The 25,254-nt window shown below is 39.1% G+C and overlaps 1 protein-coding gene across 1 annotated transcript; it reads right to left on the reverse strand.

Annotated features, from left to right (window-relative positions):
* Positions 1–119: 119 nt before the first annotated feature.
* Positions 120–22,986, reverse strand: LOC103391967 (radixin). The gene is made up of 15 exons (XM_008328468.3): positions 22,602–22,986; positions 17,566–17,666; positions 9,364–9,447; positions 6,307–6,402; positions 6,064–6,186; positions 5,647–5,798; positions 5,478–5,561; positions 4,094–4,240; positions 3,158–3,254; positions 2,910–3,073; positions 2,281–2,411; positions 1,978–2,138; positions 1,680–1,772; positions 1,307–1,516; positions 120–1,166 (listed from the first exon to the last, which is right to left on the reverse strand). Exons 2-15 carry the CDS (start codon positions 17,575–17,577, stop codon positions 1,002–1,004), a joined length of 1,719 nt encoding a protein of 572 aa, XP_008326690.1. The 5' UTR covers positions 17,578–17,666; positions 22,602–22,986; the 3' UTR covers positions 120–1,001.
* Between the last annotated feature and the right edge of the window lie 2,268 nt (positions 22,987–25,254).

Here is a 25,254-nt window from a genome sequence, read left to right on the forward strand (position 1 = left end):
ATATACATATTTATACATATACATATTGTAGTACCAATACTAGAGTTACAAGAATTGTAACTAACTTAAAACTCACATCATATTCCCTTTGGTAAAGACGTCAAACACGCAGGACACCATTAACTCTTCATGAAAATATTTATTGATGTTATAAATCAAATTAAGACGCCCTCTGGTGGATAACCACTACTTTCATCGTTTTGTAAAGGTATGTGTGGATTTTAATTCTTACAGTCCATAATTGGCCAAACGTATAGTTGTGAGACGCAGCAGCTAGTATAGATACACCCTGGTGGCTAACAATTGCTGCTAATGCTTTCTAGTGTCTCTCCGTTATTCTTGAAAAGTTGTTGTTCCGGTCCAAATCAGCAATTTAATTACAGAAAAGCATCCTGATGATCTATCTTTTGGGGTGGAAATGTAGATTTTTCCGTCAAAAAGCGGCTAAGCAAAGGTTGGCGTTAAAAACAAATTTAGTCTGTGTGAGTCTTCGCTACTCTCCATGTTCAAATGTGAGAATTAAAAGAACTCTAGACGAATTAAGACAAATAAGGCGTTATTATTCTTTTCTCTTTTTATCCTGAAATGGAACAAAATCTTTAAATTGTTCACCTTAGGTAAGATGTGGAAAGTAAAAGTTAGGTACAGATATTAAAGCTTAATGGACACGTTGTGCCAGCGACGTCAGGAGGCTACGATGGCCGTCTGATAAACCAATTCTGTCCTTGTCATTACGTGCAAGCGTTAAATTGTCAGTACTGTAAAAGGGAGGCGTCCATGTTTGACAGCAAACACTGCTGGTTATTTTTCGAACTCATTAAAAGGGGTAGGGGGCAAAGGGGCGGAGCTCTAGAATGCAGGTAGCGGTGTGATTGGCTGACCGCTGTTCAGCAGCAGAGCTTTGGCGATGCTGAAGCGAAGAAGCTGGTCTTTCTCCAGGATGAGTTCGCCCCCTGGTGGCAGAAATTCAAGGGATTCGTTGCACTGACAGAATCTACACTTTACATGGACTCAAACTCGTCGATGCGCTGTTTGGTGTTTCCCTGTCGGATCTGACGAAGGGTTTTGTACTTGTCTCTTCCTGCTCTGACGTTCTCGGCGTGCAGCATGTCGTTCTGTGTTTTCTTGGTGTCGTCTCGGGCTTCAGCCAAATCTGAACTCAAGGCCTGGATCAGGACAGAAATATAGAGAGGTAAAGAGAGGTGGTGGTCTAAACTTAGTCAGACAGGCCTCTCTTGACTGTCAACCTTCATCAACCATCCTATAAATATAGTTATGGTAAATGAATAATTCAGCTCTACTCCACCTGCAGCTGCTTCTTGACACGTTCGTTCTTTTGGGCCTCGGTGACTCTCTCCTCCTCGCTGCGGTGCCTGGTCACGCCGTCACTGTGCAGCTCGGCGCTCGCCTCTGCGTTTGTCTCGTCGTGCTCGTCGTGTTCTGGCGCCGGCGGAGACGTCATGGCCGTCTTTAGCTCCTCTTTGGTCTTCTCCAGGTCCTCCTGTGCTGAAATGGCCTGGACAAACAAAGCTATAACTTACAGCCTTTTTTAAAACACCTTTAAACACCCGGAAAAAAACATATTTTAAAGTGTGAAAGCCTGACATCAAAACTTTGAACTATTACTATAACCCTTGATAAATGTAAACATTTGCAGAGATTGACGTTCTGTGTCGTACTTTGTGTTGCCATTCTGTTGCTTCTTCTTCCTTTTTTCTCTTTGCGTCCTCCAGTAGAGCGATTTTGGCGGTGAACTCTGCTAATTCAGCAGCCTGGTGAAAACACAAACGTATGTAAAGTGAACCGTGTCAAACAACAAAGAACCTTTGCCTGTTTTCAGCTGTTGACTTAGTATCTATGAGACCCTTACAAAGAACCTTTGCCTGTTTTCAGCTGCTGACTTAGTATCTATGAGACCCTTTATCGAGGGTATTAAGAATGAAAACTGTTTGTTGGTTCAGGAGTGATTGCAGGTACCAGCTGTTCATGGTTCTTCATCTGGTCTGCAGCCTGTTGAGCCAGCAGAGCTTTGGCCTCTTCTGCTGTCTGCCTCTCCTTCTCCAAACGCTCCGCCTCCTCCTTTGCTCGCTTCCTCTCCTGCTCTAACTCCAGAGCTTTGCGAGTCTGTTCCTCTAGCTCTGCAAAACAGGCACACACACGTGTGAAAAAACTTGATGAAAAAACTCATGTCACACACCAGCATGTCACACCTGGACTGGCTCAAATTGATCCGTCACTGTGACATGAGAGGCTGGTCATTTACAGATGTGATGACCGTACCTTTCTGTGCTCTTTGCGTCTGCTCCTCAATCTGCCTCAGCCTCTGCATCAGCTCATCCTTCTCTCGCTCTATTCGCTCCTTTTCTTTCTCAGCGTGCTCTCGCCTTTTCTTCTCGTTCTCCAGCTGCGCCCTGTTGTCACGAAAACAGTAACCGTAGTCAGTCACCCTTTGCTTTGATTGGTCACATTCCAAACCTTATTTCATGGAGTATTCGTTTCCAGTTTCAATGAAAAAAAAAGTATTTGAGGGATTAAAAAACCTACAAAATATGGTTCATAAGAGTATGGTGAAGAAATGTTTTAAGAACAAGAACCGTTAGTGGAAAATGTTTCATAATGATTTGTTATGGGAATAACACTTTTGTTTCATAATGATTTGTTATGGGAATAACATTTTGCCCATAACACTTTTTCTATATGTGGTTAATTGGTGGAAATCAGTATCTGCAAGTCTCACTTAACCAAAAATAATTCAAAACTAAATCAAATTTGGTGCATCTCTATTTAACCATGTTGCTGATTCATTAGATAAAAAGCCAGGGTAGTTAATTTGTTTTTGGAGCAATAGACTTTGGATAACACATGTATTCACGGGTGGTTGATGAGGGACAGGCAGCAGCTGCTGGTACCTCTCCATCTGTTTGTGATGTTTCTCCTCCCGAGCTTGAGCCTTCATCTGCTGCACCTCAATAGTGTCAGGCTTCCTCCTCCTCATGTACAGCTCATGATTTCCCATACACAAGGCCAGGATGCGCTTGTTGATGCGCAAACGAGGAGCATAAAAAACAAAATCCTGGGAAGATTTAGAGAAGTAATATATCAGACTCTTAGAGATGATACAGATTAAATGGTGTTTAATTAACCACGTGTCACTCACAGGAGCTTTTTTATCAATAGGTTTGATGACAAACTTCTTGTCACTAAAAGAGATGTTTCGGATTTCGCTCCAGGGGAAGCCGATCTTCGGAGACAACCTAAGGAAGACATACATATATTTACCGTACTGTATGTAGACACTTTACACACATATATATATGAAATTTTCAAACTTTCAAAGTTTTGACATTGGCCTACTCGCTGCACAGCCACAAGAGGGCAGCATTATGATGCCACAGTACTTGTTCGGCTTACCAGTAATCTATCTACATACCAGAAGGGGGCGCTGTTTAACTGATGTCATTGACCATGGAGAGAGTTGAAAAATGTCAATTAATGTAACTATATGAAACAGAGCTCATAGTTTCATAATTCTAATTATACTACTGTTTAACTGTCATCAATAACATGTCATAATAAATTATTATTAATTATTATATAACAATGTACACTAATAAAAACTACTGGTAAAATTATGGTTGCATGTAAAAATAAGGATTTTCTTTTTGGGGAAAACCCAAAATTTGTCAGAAGTTATCAAATTGAAATTACCAGCCTGTCTAAAAAAAAAAACCCCATCCACACGTGCTCTTCAACAACTTTCAATTGTCACTGCTGTTTTGTGTGTTTCAACCACAGTGGGGTGACTCTTCCTGAAAGGAAGGATGTGATCGGGTGTTGCCCCATTTTTGATATGACAGCAACTTCTTTCTTTGGTGGTTTCATCGACTTCCTCTTTAATATCACTTCTCAATTTTGGGTTTCGTGGCTCAAACAGAGCTTCTGTCAACACTTTTTGGTGACGTATAATTTGGCAATTGAATGAAATTGAGTTTGAGATGCTAAAATTAAATTAACAGTAAGAGAATGAAGGGACAAGAAATGAAAAACATTCTCTCTGGTCATGATTATCCAAATGTTTGTGTGATTTTTTTACTTGTCTTCATGTTCGTAGATATTGAGTCCCAAGGCGTCGACTCCTAGCCACAGCTCGGTTCCCTTCTTGTTCTTGATTTCAAAGTAGTTGACACCGTACATCTCCAGGTCCTGAGCGATTTTTAAGTACTCCATCATTGCGTCCTCCCTAAACCCACACACAAAGGCGAACAAACAATAGTAAATGACACAACAAGACAAAACGCAACCTTTCTGATAACAATGTTTACACAAACAGAAGAATACCACTAAAAAGCAAGTCAGAATGTAGTTTATTCTAAAAGAGTGGTTCTCAAACTGCGGTACGCGTACCACTCGTGGTACATGGGGAAAATTCATATTTTTTATATTTACATTTTCAATTGAATAAATCTGAAACATACCATGCACAATTAATGCAACATTTCGAAAAAATGTGTAGCTACTTGTGAGATTCTGAAATAAGATGTCTGTCCTTTTTATGTATTCACGTTAGGTGAGATTCTGAAATAGGACGTCTGGTCTTTTTATGTATTCACTTTAGTGTTTTGTTTTTTTTTTGCTGCAGTGCAAGTCTGTTGCTCACGTAAGCACAGGCAGCATGGAATCATGGGATCAGTTGCAAGATAAACGTGGAACGAGCAGGGGAATTCTAATGTTGGTCATCATGGTGGTACTCAGAGAGATCAAGGTTTTCTCAGGTGGTACAGAGTAGAAAAAGTTGGAGAACCACGGGTCTAAAACATTTGTGCCACATTTTAGATTTTTTGTGTGTTAATGGTGCTTTGTGAAACATGCAGCATGATTGAAAATATTTATTCTGATAAATGTCTATGGTGTTTAAAAATCACTACGCACAAACAGGAAAGATCCCATTTGAATCTAAACTCTGACTTTTATAACTGCATGTTTACGAGGACAAATAAACAAAAAATTGTGTGCAGCTCAATGGATATAACATTCTGTTTCTGACTGTGGAATATTTTCAAACTGATCAAAGAAAACGTGTCTTCCAAAGACACAAGGAAAATCTATAAAACAGCAGGATGAAACACGACAGCAATATTTTATAGGCTTAGGTGTAAGAAATTCAAACTTTACTGATATGTGTGTACTTGTTGGAAGAGATCATTATGTGAAAAAATATAGCAATGACAATGGGAAATGAAATGAGGAAGTTGGACCTCAAATTCCCTCAGGTATTTCAGTTAAAACACTTGCCTTAACTTGCTCTGACCTTTACAAGTTCTAGCAGGTTAGCACAAATGATCCAGACATCGATAATTTGAGGTTGTTGGTGGATTGTACTACAACTATGCCACTGTTGCAGCATAATAAACACAACCAGTCAAACATATATAGGGATTTATAGACTGTACATATGACGTCACACATGACGGTCCTACCTGAGCATGCTTCTGTGCTCCTCGTGCCAGGTCTGTATTCTGTCCTCCCACTGCTCCTTTGTCAACTTGTGCTGCTCTAGAACTCTACAAGTCACACACGAAAAAAAAAAAAAAAGTAAAAATAAAGGCATAAATTAGCGTGGCATAATTTAAGACAGTAGCGCGTCACCTTTGCGGAAGTAGCCGGTCAGATGCCAGGTATCCAGGATTAAGGATGTCTTTGTTATAATCTCCATACTTGGCCTGGACAGAGTATGAGGCCAGCAGTACGGCTGTCTCTGGAGGGCAGTAGTTGTCGTCGTTCAAAATGGCCTCCTTAACCTGCAGGGGGTGCCCCAAAGAAACAACGATGACGTAAGAGTAAAGTAGCTGAAAAAATATTTGATGGATGGGTATACAGGAGGTCCTCGACTTAAGTCAGAATTCGATCTGTAGGGCGTGATGTAAATTTACTTAAGTCGGACCTTTCAGATACTTATGTCAAGGGCGTAAACCGAGGACCCCGTGTATATACAGTATTTCAAATTGGTTAGTAACTAGAGGATTGAACAGGTTTAGCTTGGTTTCCAAAGCAGTTGTTCCGAACCTGCAGGAAGAAGAGCTTCTGTGTGATCTCCTGGATGAGCTCCTCAGAAACATCCTCAGGAAAGAACTTCGCTCTAAACTTGAACTGCAACGTATTCTCCTTTTTCACATCCTGTTGAGTCACCTGAAGAACACACACATGGCTTTTCTGACAAACTCTTTGAAAATTCTTGCGTAAATACGGTTGGTTTATAGGATTTCTCGGTGCGAGCTGTAAAATAGTTACAGAGCTAGCATCTCTTACCTTTTTGTTGAGTTTAAGCCATGTCACGTAGCCTTTACTGTCCGTGTACTGCAGACCAAAGAACCAAATCTCTCTTAAACCTACAGTCTTCACCACCTGAAAACACAATCACAACACATCGTCATTCAGTCGTCTGAATTAGACATTTCATATGTATTTTTTTAAATAATTTTTCAAACACATTTCTTTCACATTATTCATTATTAGAAACCCTGCTTCATCTTTTCATTGACGGTCTATGGACTTAACAATATTAAAGTCCCCTAATCTAGAGAAGTCACTACAGTATCCTTGTGCTGTTAGCAAGCCAATGAACAGTCGGACTACAGCAACACAAAGACAACGACAAAACAAATTGATAGTTGTGACTGTGTGCAAAATTGGTGTATTCAATGGAGATGTCTATCACCTCAGCACTATCACCTCAGCAACGACGGGAGGATAAAAAAATTGGTGTATTCAATGGAGATGTCTTGATCTGATACTCAGGATCGGTATCAGTCTGATACTGGTCAAAATTAACAACTATAGCTTTTCCGATCTGATACCTAAGCCCAAACGCTCAACTTACGTTGATGCCGGAAACAGGGACACTATCACCTCAGCAACAACGGGAGGATAAAAGAAAATATCAGATTGATATCGGTACTGGCAGGTAAGTTGCAGTACTGGCATTAGACATGAAAAAGGTGGTACTGAGCCATCCCTAGTATTCAGTTCAACATGCTGTTTCATGGGCCACAATAATACTCATCTACAGTGCAGTGATAAATAACACCATGAACGAAGTACATCTCTAAGAAATGCCATTACATCTCAACGTGTTTATAATTACAATGAGGTTAATTAAAAGAGTCACTTTCTTTGTTATTTACAAGCCAGTGACTAGTTTACAGATTTAAAGGGAGGGAGGAAAAGAAAAAGAGAGAGAGAGAGAGAGCTGACACAAAGAGAGATTCCCTCAGGGGACACTTAGAAAGAGTCTAATGTGATTTATGTGGTGAATGCATTGTCACTCCGTACCATGTAATTAACTCTGTCTCACACACACAGACACAGGGAGTCATGCTCAAGCAAACACATCAGAATAACCAATCCCACACTTGCTTTTTTACACAAGTACACACACACACACACACACACAGACACAGACACAGACACAGTGAAGACCTCCACTGAGGCTGAGAATGCGGTATGCAGGGGCAGCTATGCGGATGCTGAGAGCTCAGCATGCAGATTTAAGGAGTGAGGAAAAGAGATAAAGGTAAACTACAATGGTGCAGTGAAATCGTCTCATCTTTCCTGGGAAAAAAAGCTGCACTCCTGTCTTAACACAAAAATTACATTTTTTTTCCCCCCACAAAAGCAAGAGACTTTAAACGTAACATATCTGAACCACCAACATTATTGAGAAACTGTGCATACAGATACGAACTTATCCACACAACATCAAGAATTACAAGTGAAATGCTGAAGTACTGACTCAGATAGGGCAAAACCCAAATATAAAAATAAAGCCAGTAATGCTGGGCGAACTACAGCACGTGGGCTGGGTATTGCTCACTGGCTTTTAAATTCAGCTCATCAAATATTGTTCCAAAATTGTGTCAATTTATAAAAAGAAAAATGTTATGGTAACTATTTGTATGTCCTCTTTCACAACATCCACATATGTCCTCCGAGGTCTTCCTCTTCTCAACCATCTCCACCTCTCCTCTCTAACCTTATCTCCAAACTGCTCCAAGCATCTTTGTTCCTTTCACCTCCAACTCAGCCGATTGTCCATTAGACAGAGCCACTGTCTCTAAACTGAACATCATAGCAGGTCTCACTGCTGTCTTCACTTTAACCTTTACTGCTTTTCTATATACATATATAGATATATCGCACATGTACTGCGTCTCTCTCCTGCTGACCTTCATTCCTCACCTTCACCACTGCATCAAATGCGGTAAATTAATGACTAGGCCAAAGGTAAAAACCCCTTTTAACCAAAGAGATTATGACGACAGCTATGTTTAATCCTTCAGTTCATCCAGAGCGTTTAGGGGTAAAAAAAAAAAAAAGGTAAACAATCAAATAATAAAACTGATCTTGTTTTTTTGTTTAGCAATGAAATAACATAAGTAAGATTTCAAAACTAGTTAGCAACAATTTCCCACAGGGTAGAGGCTCCAAAGCCTTGATGTACAACCTACAGAAAATCTGTGGAGAGAACTGCAGATCAATTCCCATTCAAAATTCTCATTATATATAAAAGATTCACCAAACGTAGCTGAAGTACACAACTGCAGTCTTTAATAAAAAAGAAAAATACGACGGCACTGAAAAAGTAAAAGCAGAATAAGAAGGAGGGAAAAAAACAGGGTATAAAGCAGCATGTATATGAAAAGTGGAGAAAGAAACAATGGCCTTACATCACTCCTTTTTATTCAAACGTGAAATATTTCAAAGATTTCACATCAAACCCACTATAACTTCCAGTAAGTTCTGTTCCACACTCTGCAGGCCCTGTCGAAGTGTTTTTATCATCTGGTAGGGAGGACGAGTAATGCATCTAATTTATTTATTTTTAGCTCCTGATGGACATTTGAGACTTTGCAGTGTCCAATGACAGTGGTCTGTTGATCTAATTCACACCTGTTTAGTTGCTCACTTTCACCTTTTGACGCCACATCATTCCCAAGAGCCACAGTCTGAGGCATAATGATTATTTGGACCATGTGTCAACCACGCACTGGTTTACAATAAGACTCTTGTACTTGCTGAACTGGACAACCGGGCATTTTATAATCACAAACAACAGCAACCTTTCCAGATGGAGAAACATTTAGATTCAATTTCTAATCTCTCGGTTAGATTTTACAACGACGTGCCTGTAATTTATAGACTCAGTTGTGCGACACTATAAAGTCAATGTGAGCAAAAAAGGGTGCAATTTTGTAAAAAAAACAAAAAAACAAAGGCATGAACAATGCATGCTCTGCCCTGGTCTAGGTATAATTCATTTGATTATTTCCACAGTCACAGACCACACTTCTGAAATAGAAATGGTACCTGGTCGAAGAGCTGTTTGCCTGTTGTGTTGGGCTGGATGGCGAACTCCAGCTCAGCGTCCATAGTAGTGACGCGCACATTTATCTGTGAGGGAAGAAGGTGATAATTAGTACACATCTGCTCAAAAAACACAACGGGTGCTACACAATGTTTTATAAAATATTGATTTTTTTTTTACTTATCTACATTAATTCCTGAAATGCAACATCTTGTGAAAATATGTCTACATTTATAAAACTCTTGTGTGTCTTCCTTTAAACACCATTTTTCCATTCTCTGACTCCTCTTTGTTCAGCAGCCACCCCCTGAACTGGGATGTAGATGCTGAGTTTTAAAATTTCATGATGCAGACAAATAATGAAATTATTCTTTCTGCTGCAGTGAAGTGCAGTGGGTGAGACAACAGCAAGGGACGAGTTGGGAGTCACTGCAGCAGCAGCATGGGACTTGGACTACTGGACTGAGTCAAGTTAAAAAGGCATTGTTCACACATGACGAAATATATTAAAGTTTAATGACAGTAAATACAACTAAGAGTTTAAGGCTCTATCACATATGACAAAAACAACATGCTCCTCATAGTGGTGATTATCATAACAATAAAATGTCACCAAAAAAATACATTAACACTTGAATTAAGCATCAGTAAAAAGTAAACTCTGGTTCTTTGTGTTCTCACCGTGGCTTATCCACAACCACACAGAGCTGTGGCAAACATACGATACCACCTTCCAGTCTAAACCCAACATAATTAAGAGGAACATTGAAGAGACATTTCTGTAACAATGAAAAGGTACCCAGGTTTCTGTACCAATAAGTCAGCTCCGGTACAGCAGAGATACTGCAGCATAAATCTAAAGTCAGTTCTCTGCGCCTGAGTATGTGCCTTCCTATCACTTCCCACTGGAGGTGTAATACATCGGTGTTTCTTGTGGTGGTTTGTGCTGTGCTAAACCACCTCACACTGTCCTCTCATGACCCCGACAGTGAGAAAGAGAGAGCGAGAGAGAAAGAGAGCGTGTGAGCGAAAGAGAGAAAGTTAGAGACAAAATGAGAGGGGGTGGGGGGTGAGAGAGACTGACAAGGACTTGACAATGATATGCTAACACTGTGCGTTTTGCCCCAAGTTAAAAGCTAAAAGTAAACACTACGACCTACGAGTGTGCGTCCACATGTGAATTCTCAGAGGTAGGCCGGGAGTGATACCGCTGCACAGAGACTGGCAATTTTTACACACGATTCCCATTTGTACACAAAAACGTACACATACAATTTAAAAGGTTAAACTGCACAATATCAGTGACAAGTTCATGTTGTACAATCCAATACACCAAACACGGCTGCTCATATAAACCCATATAAACCCAGGGCTTCACTGAACCCATCCATGAATAGGACTGCATATTTGATCACTGTCCTACTTGGGCTGCACCACTCTCTATCACATCTTTGTTCCTCAAACTGTAGTTCCTCTCTTTTCAGCTGATCATACGCTTTTCCCAGATCGACAAAGCCACAATCAAGCTACTATTGTCTTCCTCCACATCCGGTTCTCTGTCAACATGCAGGTTCAACATGTTTGTGCTTAATGTATTTACACAGCAATGTATTTTTTTTTTTTGTAACAAATACGGAAACACAGCCACGTGGTTGTAGTGTGTGCTTAACCTCTGATTGTACAACAACGTTAAATCACAGCCAATGTGATGGTGTGACACAGGGCTCCCTATTCCCTCCCCTACTTTATCATCAGGGCACGTTACATACCTGTCTTCTGACTGATAAGGTTTCCATAGCAATGTCCTTGAGGCTGACTTTAATGTAATTTTCTAAAAGCACCACGGGCAATGGGATACAGGATTTAGATCCTAGACTGGGAGATGAACTGAGAGGATTGACCCTCCCCGAGGTCAGCCGTAAGCCCTTCAACCAGAGGAAGGGAAGCAGAACACTAGGAAAAGAATAACGCTGCAAATCCATCTGCAGGAATGATCAGTTTGATGACATTCATTTGTAAATGACCCAGTTTACAGTGTAATGATTATGTTAAAAGAGACAGAAAAGTGTTGTTTTTTTTTTGCTAAAAGCAGTGAAGGCAGGACGGGAGTCAGACAGGAACTGTTAAAGGGAACGATGAAAAACAGACAGGTAAATGTGAGGACATCTGTGTGGCCCTGTTTTTACTTAAATCCTCTGTTAACCAGCTTAGCTTAGCTACCAACAGCTTTTAATTATGGATGTCTGAGCCCCACACACACACACAGACACATGCACACGCACACACACACAAAACGGAGTAAACAGGTGGGCTGAGTGCGTGGGCTGACTCCTGACTGTACAGTCTACTATTTAGCTGTCACTGTGTTTTATAAATAACACGGATGGGTGGAAGATGCTGGTAAACAAAGTAGACAAAAGTCAACTACCACGGTTCTGGTTCCATTTCACCACATCCTTAAAACTCTTCAGACAACTTCACTTGACTATTTTTTCTTTTATTGCCTTCCCAGGTACTGTTTTTAATGATTAATTTGTGCTGCTGTGTTAATTATATGACCACTGACCCCAATTGTGTTCAACATTGTTCCAAAAAAAAAAAAAAAAAAAAAAAAAAAAATTCTGGTAGTGGCTTGACATTTTCTGTTCAACAAATATCAGTCTTCGTCTACTGTCTGTTTATTCTGACAGTTCTGGCTACTTAAAAATAAATCATTGCTATCGCCAACTTAAACGAATGATAGGAAGTGCGTACATGACACAACGTTAGTTGTGTGGGATTTCACAACCGCCTTTAATGTCATTATTGGAATAATTATAGTTAACAAATTACGCTAGCTGACAGAAATGTACAGAATTCAAAAATTTCAAAAAAAGCATTCATCAGCATGCATACCCCCAACTTTTTCAAGAGAACTTCCTCAACCTCGCACGTATTCTGGAACACATAAATGTATAAAATAATGCAGAAAACGTGTCAGAATTTTCGGTGCTTGGTGTGTATGTATCGCACAAACACAAAGCCGGTCAGTCCTAAAAGCTGTACTGCTGCGACTTACAGCTCTAGAACAGTGTAGAATGTAAACATTGTACACACACACTGATTGGATCAACAGACAGTACACAACAGAATCAGTGCTGATTGGGCTTCGTCCATGGCAGATTTTGTGAAGTACATACTCGAGTACTTTGTACTTGAGGTGCTACTTTTAAACAAAGTGCTTAACCAGTACTGCTGTTTTTAATACATTCCATTAAAGCCCTGACTTGAACTTCAGCTCAGGTGAAGAGAGAAGATAAGTGGGTGGGGAATGGGCTGCTGTGAACTTCACACCCTTCCTCTAATTAGTTTTAGTGACGAGGACAATTCCCATTATGTAAATTAAAATGGCCCACTGAAATATTTAAGGGCTCTATCGTGGATTTGCCACGCCCCCCCACCACAAGCTCCGCCACAGCTCCCTCCTCCCTTAGCCTCTAGGGACAATATCACCACCGCCAGGAACGGCAACATGTGCAAAACGCAGCCATAAATCAATAATGCACAACGTTCTGCTGCGTGTTACTTTCTGGTTTATACAGCTGTTTATTCACACACACAAACAAACAAACACTAACTGAGTGAACAAACCCTTTACTGCACAGTCCATGTCTGGAAACATGTAAAACAAACAGATCTATACCGTGTACATGAACACACTCACATGATTGACCCAGACATAATGGAAATCAATACATACTTTTAAAGGGATTCCTCTGAGACATTTGTGTGTGTGTGTGTGCGCACACGTGTTTTTGTTTTGTTTTAGGGGAGAATCTTTGTTGCCCGATTTTGCAGTGTTATGAGGTCATTCTTTCATGTTCGAGCCATTATGGTTTAAGCCCTAACTCGGTGCATCACCAAAAAAATTAAAATTACTATTATTCAATGTGATTACATATTAACTGTATTCATCAGTTTGTCAAACTATATATAATAAAAGCCAGTCAGACACTCAATCCTTCTTCTTAACTCCTTGTACGTTACTCGTTTTGAATTTTAGTTGGTTAAACATTGTTGTCATTTTGCTGCAGCAGTACAGACGCCACAACTTTTTTGATGACTAAACGCTGCTCCTACTCTGTCTCTCATCTTTACTCAAGCTGACTTTTTAAAAAAAACTGCAGAATACATCCGTCGGCCAGGACTTTGGAAAGGTTGGAACTCATTTAGCTAAATGTTTTACAGTGTAGACAGGGGATTGTAGGATTTGTAGTTTTTGAACTATTGCAGATGAAATATGTTGGTACATTGTCCCAAATACATTTTTAGGGGCAAATGCAAGTGAAAAGCTTGCACTTCAAAGCCTTGCATGCCATTGGTAATACTCACATGAAAGCAGTTTAAATACCAGGGGAAACCCCTGTTGTGTTTGGGGTGTATGCAGGCACACAGAAAAAAAAACACACCATTAAAACATAGCCTGGAGGCAGGCTAAGACCAGACCAAACAAAATTCACTTCAGGTCCAGTCTGAACTTGAGCTACTTTTATCATTTGTCCTGCTTTTTTATTGGTGAATTAGTGCTCTAAGGCGGTCCTTATGTTCAGTTTTACCCTATGTCTTTTTGCCTTAGGTCTTTTTTTTTTCACCTTTACACTTTGTACGGTGTTGTTCGTCATCAGCTACAATTTAATGGCGTCAACCTTTTTTCCATCGTCGTCAAAAGCACCTACAGAGCAGACTCAGCATTAGCTTTTAATACAATGTGACATTCGCGCATTGTCATTGTGGAAAAGAAGGACGGGTGATGTCGGGATGAAGCAGTGAAAGGCCTGATGTGTTTATTGTGCCTCTGATGCAAGGCCTGATGTCAAAGTATAGCGTCCTGTAACTGGAGTGGGAGTTTCCCCCCACAGGGGCGACCTGGGTGTCATTTTTCTGGACAGGGAAAGAACAAAGTGGCCGTCAGTCGGTTGTCTCCTAAATCCTCATTTATCCCTTTCATTCCCGTAGAGTGTTTCAAAAATCTGAGAATTAATTTCCATTCTTCTCTCTTTTATTCTAGAATCTCATCTCTACTCACAGTAATAGTCTATGGAAATCCACATGCGAATAGTTCTCATTTTGCTGTTGTATAACGCAGGCATGATATTGAAGCTGAGCAAACAGATTTGAATTTATAGACCAATTAACTAGTCCAGCTCACATTAAAGGTCTTTTAAAGGGTGCTGAACGCAATCTTTTATTTATTTATTTTTAAATTTTAATGTTAAATTAAGTCTGGTGTAGTTAATTGAAACTAAGGTTTTAGTAGATGCATCACACTGAAGAAATTATTTGAAAGGTACACAAGTTTAAAGTTAAATTAAGGCACAGACAATGTATTGGAAACTGGAGTTTAGCATTAAAGATTAAACTGGTAAAGGCCACAGTAGACCTCGGGGTGGGTTTAGGGTCAGGGTCATGTCCTAGAGGGCAGCTTTTAAATTTCATTTTACAAACCAACCATGGCCTGGTTCAATACTTTGTATGAAGCCCAAAATACAGAGTGACTTTTGTTGTCATGCAAGTTATTATTTTACACTTAAATGTAAATTATGACCTTTGTGAAGGTAGCTGAGTTGGAATGAACCAATCTTATCTACCTCTGCAAAGAGTCAGCCACTGTCCCCTTCTGCTCTGCCGTGAGAGAGGGCTGACTGCCAGGCCCAACCACCTGCAGTACTGCAGTACCTGCAGTACTTTCAAGCAAGTTTGTTGTCAGTGTGGAACTATAACATATAAAGAAAGAGAGCAAAGGATCGCAATTCGTAATTCATGAAAGGCCGAAATAAGTTGTGGAAGGCAATCAGCGCAATTTTCTGGCCTACTGATAAATTCCACCCGAGAATACAGTATATGATGCAGTACTTCCTTACACTGTGCTCTGAATATGATTGGAAACTTTCCACACAGATGTTTAATAGCTCTCTTAGCTTCTTCTTTCCATCTCTAGCTTCCATGTTTACGTGCTCTCACTGCCTCTTTTTCCAGCACTAACCCATGTCTCTTTCCAGGAACTGAACTTGGCTTTACTCTCTCATATTGCAAATGATGAGGCAGCAGCTCAATTTAGTTTCTGGCTTACTGTAAATAAGAGCCAAACGTTAAACTCCCGGCAGACACGTCCTGCTTCTCACTGAAAAGCCAAATCACTATCTGACTGCACTTTATAGCTTATAATCTGGTCATAATTTTATTGGATTTCTTTTATCACAAACACCTACAAAATGTAGCTAAGGATAAAACATAAAGATGAAGGAAGAATTCAATATTTTAAACAAAGGTCAAATTAAAATGTCCTTTTACAACTGACTTAAAAAAAACCATGACCAGTATGAGGCGCAACAATAAAACAAATTAAAAAAAAAAAAAAAAATCAACCCAGAATATTCTTGTTTTTGAAGCTGCAGAAGAACAAACTCAGTCTGTACGTTTGTGTCAGAGCAACATGAAAGCTCCCAGTGTCCTTCAGTCCAAAAATAGACAAAAGAAAGAACCCATTGTGTTCGCCTGCTTCAATAGACAGGACAGTTCCAGAAAGTGACCGACCGATCTGGTAGTGTCAGAGAGTGCATTTCCCAAAACCTATGTACAAGCCCGTGACAGACAACTAGAGACCAGTGACAGGACGGAGACGGTTGTACTTCTTCAACTTCTTTCTGTACTCAATTGTGAATGGAAGACGAATTGAGGTCAGGAGATTACAGCAAGTTGCAGAAATAATAAACTGCAATGAAAAGTGTTTTGTTGAAGAGTGAAGCCATCAAATCGGGCTGCTCCTTATTATCAGATCCAATATTGGCTGATTCTGGTCCATCAAGTGAAAATGCAGCTGGATTTCTACAACAACACCCCCCAAAGTCTCTTCACACGCCTGGCATTATACACCTGCACCTGATAGACCCAGAAGCTAAGACAATAAAACTGGAGCTGATGCAACATGTATTTCGTTGATCTAAATTAAAGGTGCAGCAGTTGCAATTTTTTAACAACTAAAAAGAGTAGTATCAGTTATTATTACAATAATATTATAAAAAAAATATTGCAATAGTCAGGATGTTCTATCAACGCTGTAATAAAGGAGTTAACTGTAAGAGGCCCTCGCAATGGACTGGACAACTGTCCATGGTGTACCCTACCCCCACCAACTGACAGCTGGGATTGGCTCCAGCATCAAAAAAGTGATGCAAACAAATTATTTGAATGTAGATTTTTTTTTCTCTACATAGAAATGTTTCTTCCTGTTCCGTTATTTTTAAATGAAGTTCTTAGACAATGTAGAAGCTGAGACATAATTTAAAACAAAGCTGGCAAACGGGCATCTTTTTCATGGATGATAATACACAAGCAGCATGTCACTTTCATCGTCTCAAGTTTCAAATTTCATCTCCCTCAAGAAAGGGTTTGAGAACATATAAATTCATTAATTAAGTCAAGTTTCTAAGTCAAGATTTTGGTAACATGGTAACTATTTTTAAATTGTACGACACGGCAAATCAAAACTGCATATTAACTAAAAACATCGCTCTTCATTTATTCCAGAAATGATTAACCAACACAGCACCAAAAGTCAGATTGTAAACAGTATTTCAACCAAAATTTAGACCTTAGTTTCCAAACCACGCAGTCTTTGAATATCTGTTTGAACATGTGTTATTTAGTGGAAAGTGCTGTAACTGCACGTTGACTTCAACTCAAATGCTGCTCTTCGCCCACACATGCAACAAGAAAACATCTTAAAAAAGAGACTTCCTGTGATTCTGCGTAAAAAAAATGGATATCTTTAACAAAGTGGGCTTTATGGGAACTTTAGATGGTTTGGTAAATTAAGTAAGAAGGATAAAAAGACATTCACTGCCTGGAGCACAGCACAGCACACAGCCTGAACAACAGTGCAGGCAGATGCTGCAGTCTATTAAACACACCAACTCAGCTGTGCTGCGAAACTCCCAGGAGCTGCATATGCAGCAGGGACTGAAGCCGGGAACAGCAGCAACCTCTCCAAGACAGACAAATAAAAACAGATTTTAATGTTGATGCCCAACAATAATCAGCTTAAGCTCTACTGACACCAGTGTGAGGACGGTCAGAAAAAAATACCATGTGGGTTCTAAGGAATGTAGAACATGTAATGTAGACAGAAATAGTTGTGTAAATCAACCACAGTGTTTGCTACTGACCGGTTTGGGCATCTTCCTCCTCTCTATGCCCGTCCCTTATTACTGAAAAACTGGAGATGTGTGGTTTTCCGTCTCCTCACGTCCAGGACACCAAACAGGAGCTGAGAAACAACAACAACAAAAAAGAAAAAAAAAGAGGTTAAAACAATATGCAAAAACATGTTGCTCAAGAAAAGAAAGCAAGCTACTTTTACACATTTAAAGCACCCTTTCATACCAAAGTTAACTGTTAGGGAGAGAGTAGACCTCTAAGATTTAGGTGTATGGTCCATTTAATCACATGCTGTAGTTGGGGTCCCTAGACCTTCACTGAAAAGAATACAATCAAACGCCTGCTCTCTACCCTGGAGTTGAAATGCTCCTGAAATGAAGCCAAAGAAACACCACATGCTCATGTTAACAGCTGCAGCTGAGCTACTTTGGCTACGACTGAAGATTCCTCAGAGACCAGAGAAGGTTAGAATGAGGTTAGGTTGGCAGAAGACTGACTGGACCTTTATCAGAGTCGCATACACACTGAGTCAGGTTGGTCGAGACAAGAGATAAGGAGTCGAGTCAAAATAATAGGTTAACAGTACACGTGAATACGTGTGAGGAAGGAAAACCCCACGCGCACACACAGACACATGCGATACAGATATAAACGATACACACATATACACATACATGTAAATGTATATTTACATATACAAAAGATCAAAGGTGTAGACTTTCTCTTCTTTTTAGGTGAACTTGTTCAAACATAGTCTGGACTTCTGTTACCATGGTGACCGTGTGCAAGATGCTACTAATAATTAGAATAAATAAATCATGCAAAAAATATTAATATTGATTTCTCCTCCAAACAAAGCCAACAGTAGATGTAATATTAGCAACTTTGTATTGCAATGTTATGGATAGCAGCAAGTATAGGCCTCATCAGTTGTGGCTGAATATAAATGGAAGTGCAGCCACAGGTAAAAAAATTTAATTTAGCACACTGGCAAAATACATGTTACATATGTAGTGTATATCCACCAGCTACAGATGTGATATCATCCGTGCTATGTTGGCTCTCCAGTTAAAGGCTGAAACTGATTAGATCAGTTTTATACTTAATGGTATGAGGTTAAAATGTCCAAAAAATGTCTGCATGCTTCAGCAGGGCTCATTCCTTAGAGAGTTGTGATCCAGCCTTTTGCCAGCAAACAACGCATTTTGTTCTTTGGGGAGTTGAGTAATGAACTTGACAAAACAATGGATCTTGTGTGCATGTTATTCCTCAATTCTGGTTAATATTAATTAACTTGTGGACATCAGAAAGATGCACCAAATCTATATCGTGACATCCCAATTGTGATTTGATTATTCGTACAGCACTATTTCAGGTAAAAAAAATTACAAAAACAATTACTTTCTGAAGCATCTGTTTAAAAAAAAAAGAACAGGCTCAGGAAAGACTCAGGATTAGGAAGGTAAAAGATACATTAGAGACCTGATGCCTTGGTTTAACGGGGTCACACCAATGTGCATACAGTAGGTGGTGCATTCTGCCACTGACAGTACCTGAGTGTGTTTGTTTTTTATTCCAACTGACGTGACTTGTCACGTATTTGTATTGATCTTTTTAGATACAGAGGGTAACACACACTGTATAAGCACTGTATCCCCTAGAGTTTGCTAAAGATCTTTGCCAGATTATAGGAGCAACAGGAATGTCAAGCGCGGACTAGATGTTAGTACCTCACATTAGCACACTTCAAAACCTGAAAGTATAATTTGAAGAATAACACGGGCAATAATTAAGGCATTGAGGTTACTTCAAAAGAGGAACATCTCATGTTAATTCCTAGGTTTGCTGAGAATGCACACAAACACACACACAGACATTCCAACAGCTGTTACAACAACAGGAAACTGTACCCAACAGTCTCACTCAATAACAAGGCTTTAATTGTACAACAGCAGTGGGGAGTGATATGCCAAGCAGCACAAATGGTGTGTACCGGGTGTGACCCTTAAAACCACAAAAATAAACAGACTGTGTGACTGCTAGGATTCCTGCATGCTGAGGCTTCACACACTGACTGATAAGGAATACAGTTGAAAATCAACTGTACAATTCCTTCATTTCCATCTTAAATTAAGACCCCAGGTTTGAGTAAATAATTCAAAAATATCCATGTTGGTTTGTCCTTGAAACAATTTTACAAACTCTTTTACAATCTAAACTCTTCAAACATTTTTGATAGACAGCAGATATAGGAGTTAACGGTACTGAGTAAAGGGTTCTTCTTCCACCCAGCTACATACCTGTCTCCGTGGTCTCTGGGTAAGACACTCAACCTCAAAGTTGTTCATCATTTTGTCAAACAAATTCAAACAAAGTCAAACAAATGAGAAGAGTTGGGTCAAGAATGGAATTTAGTGTAGAAACTGTGCCTATTGAATTACTCTGTTTGCAACCCCTAACAGAGGGCAGGCCAGAAAGTTACTTGTGCTATTATTGTTGGCCATAACTGCATAAAGAGCAAAAAAATAAATAATGAAAACAAATATGATGATTCTGAAAATAATCTGACAAGAATAAACAAACTATTGACTACACTATTTATTATTTTAGCTTGGAGTTGGTCAAAACACATACCAAAATACACCTGTCATTCCAGTTCTTGTTTTATGTCAAATTTCCCAAAAATTCCATTTTGAAAATATTTTACTTGGAGGTGCAGATATTTGGATTGTTTTCTTGCGTAATTTTTTACTTGGAGGTGCAGATATTTGGATTATTTTCTTGCGTAATTGTGTGACTATTGTACAACTGGCTTACAGTATTTTACATTATTCTAAACCACAGCTGGAACAAAACAGTCCCAAGCTATTCAATGCCATCACTGGTTTATATTAATCTTTTAATAAACTCTTTAAATATAAAGACAATTACTGGATGTCAATGTTCCCTCCTCTCACAGGAGGTTACTCACAAAGAGTGACTCACCTAGTAATTACAAATTCAAACTGAAAGTTGTTGGCTTCACCTTGACCTAATACACTTATAATTTATGCATGAATTCACTTTTACACTATACCATATAACTGTTAGGGGTATTTCTAGAAGTTTTTTTGGGATGTTAAAATGTTGACAAAATACAAAAGCTTAAACCAATTTAAAAAGTTACTCCTTGATAAGAACGAAGCCGGAACGACTTCTATTAAAAAAAAATTATTATTTGAATCTAAACATAGAGATTTTGAGTTGATAAATTAAACATTTTGGTTTGGTTCAGGAGTCTAAACTTTAGTATTTTACATCTTCAAGAGGGAATGTGGGATGGCTGTGGCATATAAAAAAACATCTTCACTTCATTCTATTCTAATGTTATTTTAGCTACTTTATTCAGTGTGTCTTTGTGCCGTGCTATAGAACAACAGCAGCTGAAGCCACAAAGTCCATCGTAGCAAAAGTACCATGGGTTACTGCCGGAAAGAAGGAACAGTAACTTCACATAAACGTGTTGAAAGAACATAAGACCATCAATGTCATGTTATCGAGAGGTATACGATTATTCAACAGGTCAGGCCGCATTAAAAACAAGCAGCTCAGAGAAATCTAAAACCATCCGTCAGAGGGATCTCATGTCCTGATGCTGAGCCTCTTTCTCAAATGAGTTGTAATTTGGTCCCCGGAGGAGGCGGGGTTAGGAGCAGTCAGAGCGTTTGGAGTGACGGCAATAATGACCAATAAATCGCCCTCTCCTGTTGGAATGAGGCCAATCACAGGTTCCAAACTTTAGACAGAGCATATGTTTATACCAGATGGAGAGACAGCAACATATCACTAGTTTCAGGAGGGATATTTGCATAGCATTAACTTCAGCATATTTACATAGTGTTCATTGGTATTCACTCACTGGTATTACACGCCATTGTAAAGTTATTGGTCCCTGTGACACATTAAAAAGAGTATAAATGTGACTAAAATTGAACTGATAATGGAGATAAGTGTTCCTGCTCCAAACCCAGACTTATCAAATTGATGAATTTACATTGAATTTCTTTCTTTAGGAATTACTCAAACTCAAATAAACAAGTTGTATTTACATATATGCATGTTTTTAAATGCATAGTCCCAGAACCCTACTCAATACCAAGTTTAATTTACTCTATAGATCTCTTGTAGGAAAAAAAAGGAATAGATGCCACCAAGAAGCCCAATTTTGTGCCAGGAACTGGTCTGAAGGACCTCCTAGAAAGGGTCTATATCAGTGTTACGGTTTACACTCTGAGGACCATAAATCAAAATTACTTGTGGATGAAGGAAATTGGTGCTGTCAAAGTATTTTACTGTACAATGTTTTCTTATGACAACGCTAATTATACACCTTAATAAGAAATACGTGATTGGCACTTGTTTATAACACATAATAAGGAAGCTAACATGTTAAATGCATAAATATTGAGTGTAATGCATATTTTAATGATTGGCCACCAGCGCAGATTTAGACACATGTAACGGCATTTACGAATCCACTCACGAGATACATTTAACTAAGCAACAGTTCCCCCCACTGTTACTAGTTCTTGTGGTGGAAGTGCGTTCCTACAGCCCCTTTGAAGGTTCACTTAAAGCACCAGAAAAACCCTACTAAATGAAAAGTCTTGATATAAACGTTTATCTTTACAAAGAGTTTTCTGAAAACGACGGGCATCTAATTTACTAGTCTACAACTCGTCCTCTGCGCGGTTGCGTAACATTTTGAATGAACCACGTAAGTGAAACACTTCAGGGCAGAGTGATATCTATCCCAACGGTCCCCTCGTTTAACAATTATCAGTCCTATGAAGCCACATGTCGTCTGTTTCAGAGATAACACCCCCGCCCGTAACGTGGGTCTTTTTAAGTTTTACGCGCCACTGCGCTTGTGAAATGTGCAAACGTTGAAAACGCAACCGCACCGTTATTTTTTTTTTATAGCGCAACTGGCTCTTTGGTCACACAAACGTGCATTTATAGGCTTAAAGCAAGGAAATTCAGAAGTGAACGAGTTACAACTCACCACTTACTGAAGATGTGTCTGTTCCCCCTCTCCTGCTGCTGGCACCCAGAGTTTGAATATATAAATAAATCCAACAGGGCGAATAAAAATAGTTCGCGGTTTTTTTTTGGCGTTTTCCTCTGCGCAGGCGACGTAAAAAACAAACAAACAAACTGCGGGAGCTGCGTACGGGCTTCACCGGTGGAGACTTGCTCCAACGCCCGCCAGACTCCTACTGCTACCACCGCTAATGCTGCTGCTACTGCTGCCGGAGACAAGAAGGCACAGACAGCCAATATGGCTGACTGAGTTGCCGTGGAGAGGCGTGGTGGTGGTGGCGGCGGTGGTGGTGGTGGTGAGTCCTGCAGCTTCACCTCCTCCTCCTTTCCTCACTGTTTCACTCCTCACCCCGTGACCAGAGTTTATCACACCCCAAAAAAGGAGGCGTTTATTTTTCAGAACAGACAACGAATGGGGAGCTTAGTTTATGAATAAAATTCACACAAAAAATAAACCATAGTTTTGCTCTTACTCCAATTAATTTAAATTAACAACAGTATGTAGATTTGTTTACATCTTGTTTACCCCGTTGTGTACTATAGTTTTGCAACGGTTAAGAGCTTCTCTAAAAGCTAATAGGTGGAAAGGGTGGTAATGACTAGCCCAGCCAAATTTGAAAAAGTTTAGAAAGTTAAGCGAGGCTTTACTATTTTCACATTTTACAAAAGTTAATTGCAATATAAAGTTTGACACAGGGTATATTTAGAGTGTATTTTTGTACACCCTGCTATTAGTAATTATTTCCCCCAGTGTGGATAATTTAATCTAATTACCAAAGCTCTCTGGCTAACAAACGTTTTTGTTCATTGATCTCTTTAAAACACATTAATTAACATGAAAAAACAGACAGTTATCTATATTTCTGCTGTGTTTTTGCAGAAGAAAGAGAAGGAGGAATGGCCTTGTAATAAAATGTGTACTGAAGACATCTGAGAATAAAGATCATACTGTTGAGGAGGACTTACAGTACCACATGAAAGTATGGAACAGACCAGTTCAGAGACCAGCACTAAAACAGGAACTCGCAACAAAGTATTTAGCAAAGGGAAATGAAGAGTACCACAGTAGAAAAAACAAAAAAACAAACAGGAGACAGGTTTGAATGTGGACTGATAGAAATATTAGATCAAGTTTTGCCTAAAAAAACAACAGAAACTGTATTCAGGCTTACCATAATACAAACATAAAGATTAGTTTTGAAAAATTAAGACTAAGTGAGAAAATTGTCTCTGTTGCCAGTTCCACTAATAGGTTTGTTATTAATCTCTTGCTTAACTTTTTGTACTAAATATGAATTTAATGTTTAAATGTATTTGTTTTTATGGTGTAAAAACATCCCAAACAATCAACTTACAAGTCATTCTTCTGGTTTAATTCTGCAGCTTTTTATGGTGTACATATAATATGTAAAAACTGTGGTCTTCTTCCTTTTCCTCGCAATAGTAAATATAAAATTCAACACCGCACTGCTGTGTGTTCACTGCCAACATCTTTCTGCTCCTCAGCAAGAGTTGGCTAAAAATGGAGGGCAGATTATAATGATAGATCCCTAAGGAGGTTGATTCATCAGTTTGCATCTGTGACCTGTTTCAGAAGACTGACATGAATGTGAGATGTGACATACATTTCGCAGATGATTAGATGTTTGCCTTTTCTGCTATTGTAACACATGTTTGTCTTGTGTGACCCCACTAGTCAGACTCTCCTTGTGTTTTCTCTACACTTATAAAAGGCAGTATTTTTCATTTTCACTCACCACTAATGTTTTTAGTCTTAGTAAGGTCTTAAATGTGTGGATTAAATGTAAAACCAACACTACACTGACAAATTGGTGGCTAATTGTGTTTGAAATCATAAATGTTGAGAATACTTCAATTCAGTCTATGAAATCCCAATGAAAAAACTACAATGTAATTAGTGACCTAAAGTTAGCTGATGTAGCACATCAGACTCATATATAGGTAAAAAAGTCACTGCTAGTTCAAATCTTTTTTCCGATGAGCAACACTGACACCTGATGGGCACTTTGTGTATGACATAAGTTTGAGCATCTCTTCGCATGCTTTCCCTGCACTTTTCATTTTATTTTTTACACAGCATATCAAACTCCGAAAATATTTTTGTTTCTACAACGCCATCAGTGTGACCATCATAAAAACACAACAGAAGAGCCCTAATCTGTTCAGCAACGATGACCATCATAAAAACACAACAGAAGAGACCTAATCTGTTCAGCAGAAAACGATGTATTCCTTTAAGGGTTATTTAGCTTTTTGTCAGCCAAAGTCAACCTGTAAAACGAAGTATCACAACTGACACATAATTTGAGTTCTGAAAACACAGACTGACTTCCCTGTTTCCCTCTTCACTTCATATAAATAAATTCCGCAAAAAAAAAAAAAGTTTATTCGTACGAGTTCCACCAGGGAGAGCACCAGCACCACAGTTTGAGAAACAACTGCTCTCAACTGTACCACAAATACAAAGAATAAAATACAGTACAATTTTTATTTTCATTTTCCCCCCCTTATATTATTTCTGAAAAGGCACTACATTTCTTCAACATTTTTTTTAAATATTTTGTTTGAGGATTTAAAAAAAAAAAAAAAACATT

Source organism: Cynoglossus semilaevis, chromosome 16, assembly GCF_000523025.1.
Source record: "Cynoglossus semilaevis isolate Cse_v1.0 chromosome 16, Cse_v1.0, whole genome shotgun sequence".
Lineage (NCBI taxonomy): Eukaryota > Metazoa > Chordata > Actinopteri > Pleuronectiformes > Cynoglossidae > Cynoglossus > Cynoglossus semilaevis.